This window comes from Microtus ochrogaster, chromosome 24 (genome assembly GCF_000317375.1).
Source record: "Microtus ochrogaster isolate Prairie Vole_2 chromosome 24, MicOch1.0, whole genome shotgun sequence".
Classification (NCBI taxonomy): domain Eukaryota; kingdom Metazoa; phylum Chordata; class Mammalia; order Rodentia; family Cricetidae; genus Microtus; species Microtus ochrogaster.
Genome location: NC_022024.1, coordinates 9,150,758 through 9,157,193, shown reverse-complemented (window position 1 = coordinate 9,157,193; position 6,436 = coordinate 9,150,758). Strand labels below are relative to the sequence as shown.

At 44.5% G+C, this 6,436-nt stretch overlaps 1 protein-coding gene across 1 annotated transcript in view; it reads right to left on the bottom strand.

Moving 5' to 3' along the window:
• Positions 1-1,294: 1,294 nt before the first annotated feature.
• Nemp1 (nuclear envelope integral membrane protein 1) overlaps positions 1,295-6,436 on the bottom strand; it is a 31,426-nt gene continuing 26,284 nt past the window's right edge. Inside the window, exon 9 of the mRNA XM_005358014.2 lies at positions 1,295-5,902. Within this exon, the coding sequence (XP_005358071.1) occupies positions 5,737-5,902 (166 nt within the window). The 3' untranslated portion in view covers positions 1,295-5,736. The remainder of the gene's footprint in view (positions 5,903-6,436) is intronic.

The window sequence follows — 6,436 nt, the reverse complement described above, 5'->3', positions numbered from 1 at the left end:
CTCACTCAGTGCCTACTGCATGCTTTAAAACAAGATGGCACTTTGGTTTCAAAACAATAATAAATTTCAGCTCCTGCTGCCAACCATGCTGACCTGCCTGGGACCCCGCCCCCAGTGGGCTCCTATATACCTGGAGGTGTAAATCTCCATCTGTGGCTGGGCGTTGTACCACTTTTAATCCCAGCACTGGGAAGGCAGAGGCAGGCAAGTGCCGCATCCTTCACCCTACATAAAAACTAGGGAAGAGCTGGGGGGAATGTAGAACACACACACCCAAGTCAACTTGAATTTGGACGTCCACCATCCTGAACTAGGGCAGGTTGGTTCAGCACTGTTATCTGATTTCCAGACACCAAGCTAACCCCTAATCACCTTCCGTTGTCCCTATCTACACCGGGATAAAGTATGGCTCAGTGGTAGCCTATGGCTAGCGGAGTCCCTGAGTATGAGCCACCCTGAAGAAGTGAACAAGCTTGTACTCCATACAATGGGTGTAAAGGAATCCGGTGGGATGTAGGAATGAGTATACAAATGACTCTGCCAGACTCAGCCCAACCATACAGGAAACACAGGGATTTTACTATGTAGCTTACATTCTGACAGCTGACACTCATCTGATCACACTGATTCAAGCCTCCCAGCCAATTATTTTATTTGCTTTCCAAGAGTTTCTCTTTAGCTTTGGAGCCTATGAACTTCCTCTGTAGACCAGGCTGGTCTCAAACTCAGGAGATCTGCCTGTCTCTGCCTCCCAAGTGCTGGGATTAAAGGCATGTGATGCCACCACCTGGCTAAAGTAACTTTTTAAAATTTGCTGGCAGTGGTGGCTTATGCCCTCCGTGGGGCTGATAGGGAAAATAGGAAGTTCAAGGCCAACTTGGGCCTCATAAGACAGTCTCAACTCCACCACCGCCACCCTCGCCCTGCTCCAAAATAGTAAAACCAATACTCAGGAGAGGTCTGGTTACAAAAAAGGGAAATACATAATACGAGACTGATGTACTAACTGTCAATTATCTGAAAGTATAAGATGCACACAAAAATGTTCATTAAGAGACTCAGTGGGCAAGAAATCTTGCTGCTGTGCCTGCTGACCTTAGTTTCATCCCTGGAACACACATGGTGGGGAGAGAGAGTCATACAAGTTATCCCCTGATGTTCACACGTGTGCCCAACATGAGCAAACTCACACACACTTATATACACACACAAACCAAATATTGAAGCATTTTAATTTAAAAAGACAATACAACATACAAAACTTTATTAAAATTGTGGCTATTTACAAGCCATATAATAATAATAATAATAAAATACACAGCATCACTTTTTCTTACAGAAAGGTAGGGAAAGACCATGGCAAACAGCCATCTCGGATAATTTTGTTCTTCCTGAATATCCATTGACATTTACTAAGTACAAATGACAAATATGTTATCTAAATTAACACTAAGGCATCACCCACAGGCTAAAACTCATCTAGTAGTTTCTTGGCCTTGTTATTTCAGTATCAATTCCAGAGACATGGAAAGTATGGCCACTGTGGGTTTTAACAGGCGCTGAGGTTCACACTGGGGCAATCTGTCACACAGCAATGTTCATGCTGCCCCAAAGTTCAAAGCAACTGCTTTCACCATTTTCAAGTTATCAAGAGTATAAAAGGAAACTGGACTTGGTGGCTCATGCCTGTAATCCCAGCAATCAGAGACTGTGGCAGGGTTGTCCTGAGCTCCAAGCTACATACAGAGGGGCACACCCAGTCTAAACAATAAAGCGTGTCAAACAAAAATGACAGGCGGCACATATCTGGGTCTATGTGATCACTCCTGACCCTGCTGAGGCAATGGGGCAAACACTGGTGTTTGCATGCTTTGTTTATCCACAGTGGGTTCGTGGTCCTGACATCTAAGGCACTAAAACTTTCTATTTTGAGATGGGGGTCTCCTTTGCTGCCCCTACCAATTTAAAATGTCCAGACTCAAGTGATCCTCTCACCTCAGCCTTCCAAGTTCAGGTACACACACACACACACACACACACACATCACTACAACCGACTTTCGAACCACCTCTTCAAAGTAGTAGCCATCTGGACCCCAACAGCAACAGAAGATACCACTGGGTTACCACAATTGCATAAGCTCCCCCAAAAGAAATCATTTCTGCTACATGCAAGACTTAGGCAAACTTGTCATATGCAACAGATACTTAGTTTATCCCTTGCTCTCACAGCCTAGCTAACCTGAGACTTCAGTAAATCTGCCCCACTGTCCTTCCCTGTGTTCAGATAAAATTCTTCATTCAAATACAGACAATCGTCTCAAATGCTAGACCTCAGTCCAAAGGAATACTGGAAGAGGATACAATTTTCTGTCCTCCTACTTCAACTGTTACTATTCGATTCTGAAGAGTTATTAGGACACAGCTAGGGACAGCACTGTAGCACATCACCTATCTCAGCTCATCTTTTCTTTCTGGAACAAAAGATTGAGGTCAATTACATAACCCATTCCCAATCCCTTCATGAGTATCAAGGTCTAGGGGGATTCCCTGGCCTATTTGGGTCCTTTCATTCATCAAACCTCCATCACCTATGCCAAGAAGGGTGGCTAGAGAAAACGCAATTGATTAATAAAGGGATAAGCCCTAGGATAGGATATATAATATGGTAAGACAGAACAGTGGAACCCAAGGAGCCATCACCAGCAAAATAACCACTGTTGATATAACAAGAATGTTACATTTCAAGGTAACAAAGTTATCAACGTTGCTCAATTTTTCTCGGCTTTGGTCATTATGTTCTGAGGAAAGAGGTACTGTAAAGTCTTATGCCAACTGCCTCTTGTGTTCCCATTAATGGGAGCCATGTTCTGAACTCAGGTCAGACTGATTAGAAGCAATAGATTTCCAACAATGAGACCCTGAGTCCAGGAATTAACTATGATTTGATAGCTGCTAAGCAAAGACGCTGACATGGCAGCAGACATGGCTCCAGTGTCCAGCTCATCCCAGTCCTTCCTTCAATCCCTGATGAGATTGGTCTGAACAATGAGGCTGAGATCCACCGAGCAGCCTAAGGGCATGCAGAGGCTCAGAAGCATCCAGACACACAGGCAGGCAGGGCAAGGATAAACAGCACACAGCAGCAGCACCGTCCTTCACTGTCTGAGAACAGCTCCCACACCACTCAGTTCCCCAGGCAGGGAAAGAAAAAAGAGCTTTAAATACAGGTAAAAAACACATGGCTTTGAAATGAAATCCGTATTTCACAGGGAGCTCACCACACAGAACAAAGTCATTCACAGTGATTTTTCATTAAAATAAACATCTAAGTCAGCCCTCCCCTTTAGCAAGCTGCCATTCACAGGGAGTGATGTAGGAAAAGGCACCAAGGGCTCCCAGGACTGAACGCCATCTGTACAGAAGGGTACCAATTTCTACAAAGGAGGTTCCAAAATAGTGTGTTTTGGAAGGCTTTTGTTGCTACTGGTGGGGTTTTTTGTGATGCCAGGAACTGAATACCAGCTTTGTGCCTGCCAGACAAGCACGTCCGGCTTCTGAGCTTCATCTCCGCCTTTTCCGAAGCTTAGGGACAGACTTTTATCGTATTTGTAATTCACAGGAACATCTTGTACTCGACCGCTTAAATGTGGCACCTGCTCACAACTGCTAGCTTTTCTCCTGTTTCACTTCTATCAGCTGAAGTAGTTGTCACTTTAGGACAATTTAAGGCTATGGGGAACACTGGTTGAAAGAAGTCACTAGCCACTCTGCCGGCATTTCGGATGCCAGCAGTAGAGCCTAGGATCTTTCAAAACTAGATGCTGACAGCAGGTCTGAAGACACCATCTTCCTTCTTGACGATCCTAAGACGAGTCTGATGCGGTCTACCTGAGTGAGCACCCACCTTCCTGGCTGAAGGAATCACAAAAGCTTCTTCCAATGTGATGGTGAAGATCACAATGAAAGAACCAAGCAAACGGCAGAAACTTGGGAGTCTGCTCCCTCCTAAGTGATACCGCCAGCTTCTGAGGGTACCTTCAATGGCAAGGGATTCTGAAGCTGAGGTCACTAAACTAAGGAAAGAGGCAGCATCTCCATCAGAATGGAACTGGGGGGGGGGGTGTCTGATGCTGACAGCTGAATGAGTATCAAAGGCATGAAGATCACCTTACGGTCTTTATCCGCTAAGCAAAGTTGTGGCAGCTGCATAACTAAAACTGTATATAAAGAAACTTAATAGATGGTTTCAGGAATTGCAAATTACCAGATCTGGAACCATGCAGGTGGTGAGAAGGCTAAATGAACAGAATAGGTATATAATAGGAGACAGGGACAAGGAGATAAGATTGGTTTTGTTGTGATGCTGAAGTTCTACCAGGGCCTTGCATGCTGAGTCAATAAGTGCTCTACCACTGAGCTACATCTCCAGCCCTGGAATAGTATCTTGATTGAGTAGTAACTTAAAGATATGTGATCAGATAGGGGAAAAGAAGTAAACAAGACTTCTCTTCCCTTCCTAGCTATAGAACCAAGCTATAAAAGGATATATAAAATCAAGACAAGAAGTTTGGCATAACAGGTGTGGTGGCACACACCTTTGATCTTTTGAGGCAGAGGCAGGCAGATCCCTGTGAGTTCAAGGCCAGCCTGGTCTACAGAATGAGTTCCAGGACAGCCAGGGATAACAGAGAAAAAAAGCTTGGCATGGCAGCATAGGCTTAAGATCCTAGCACTGAAGGCTGAGGTAAAAGGACTGAGAGTTTAAGACCAGCTGAGTCACACAGCAAGACCCTGACCAAGAAAGAAAATCTATAAATGAAATGGTCAGAAGCAGAGGGAACTCCATATTAGGAAGGGAAAGGGAGGGAGTGGAGAACAAAAAGGAAGCAAAGAAAAAATGAGACAAATCCTGAACTGTACACAGTCAACAGGGAAGGGGACAGACCCTGCTTGGGCGGAAAAGGGAGTGGTGAGAAAAAGCAAGAGAAAATCACAAAGGGCAAACAGAATAAAAAGCTTAGGAAATCAAACCTACAGAAGGGCCAGTAGACGGTTTTCTAAATGTAAGTAAACTCAGAATATCAGTTTCTGAGAATTCAAGGTTCAATACAGCAGTTCCAGGGGACTTTCATGGATATCTATGAATACCATGAATCTAATAAATACCTGGGGTCAATAGCGTCTGTCACTCTGGAGTACTTATTGGTTCTAAAACATAAATTTGCTGCATTAAAAAAATGTTTAAAAAACAGGATGGACAACCATCTATCTTTCCTTCAAGAGTTGAATCGAGGATTAGTCTAATGGTCCACTGGAGTATAAGCTGACAGAAGTCAAACTGGCTCAAATTTGTACATTTCTCTTTAGAAGGTGCAGCCTATGATCTGAATGCACTACTGCACTTAGTCTTCATTTCTGTGGGCTTGTCAGAGTCAGAAATGCCATCATTCAGTGAACTTTCAAACAGGAGCTAGAATATCATGCTGGCTGTGGACAACCAGTTTCTTCAGGAACAGCAAGTGGACCAATAGCTCGGTTGTCAGAGGCAAGCTACCACAGCACTCGCTTCTTCCTCCACTCTTTCCTCAGGGGTCCCGTGGAGAACCTCTCATTTCAGCAGGAGAGCTTCTGCACCCTCTTCAGGCCGTTATGTAAGCCCAGGAGACCATACAGCACTTGCACATGGACCGCCAAGGCACCACACTGTCTATGTGAAAATAACAGGTTCCCCCATCTAAGTCAGGAAGCTGTTCTGGGTGACAGTGGGGTACTCTGAGCCCTCCTCCTCTGAGGACAGCTCCTCATCCTGGGCAATTATGCTCCCTAATCCATACTCCTGCTCATGAACAGAAACTTCATTTGGTGTGAGGTGAAAAGAACCTTCCACAAAGTCAGCGAATCTGCAAAAGAGAGGGTTGCTTATTAGGAAGCTGCTTATCCTTCCCGGATGGCTCTCAAAATAAGAACAGACTGAACAGCCCAGGATGCCTGCAGTTCAAATTATACTCCATCTAACTGAAATTCCTGTCCTTGCTTTGGCAGACATATAGACTGGAGAACAGGCAGGAAACAAGGCTGGGCTCATAGGCCAGCATGGGTACTCTCACCCTGCTTGTCGGTGGCCACCGTATCCTTTTTAGTTACGGAGTGCTAAGGTTCCCTGAGTCATCATATTCCTGATAAGGGACTGGGGCGTTATAGTTCTTTGCATTTATGGCCCTATAAACTTTATGCTATCATGAATCCAAAATAAACTTCACATACTCTCTGGTACAACCACTCCCAACCAAAGGAACTGGGGGGCAACTCAAGACAGCCAGGGTTACATAGGCCGTCTCAAAAACATCAAATATAAAAAATAAGTGCAACATCTATGTCAAACTTACAAGAGCCACACTTACATATGATACTGAAGTCTTCGCATGCTAACGCTA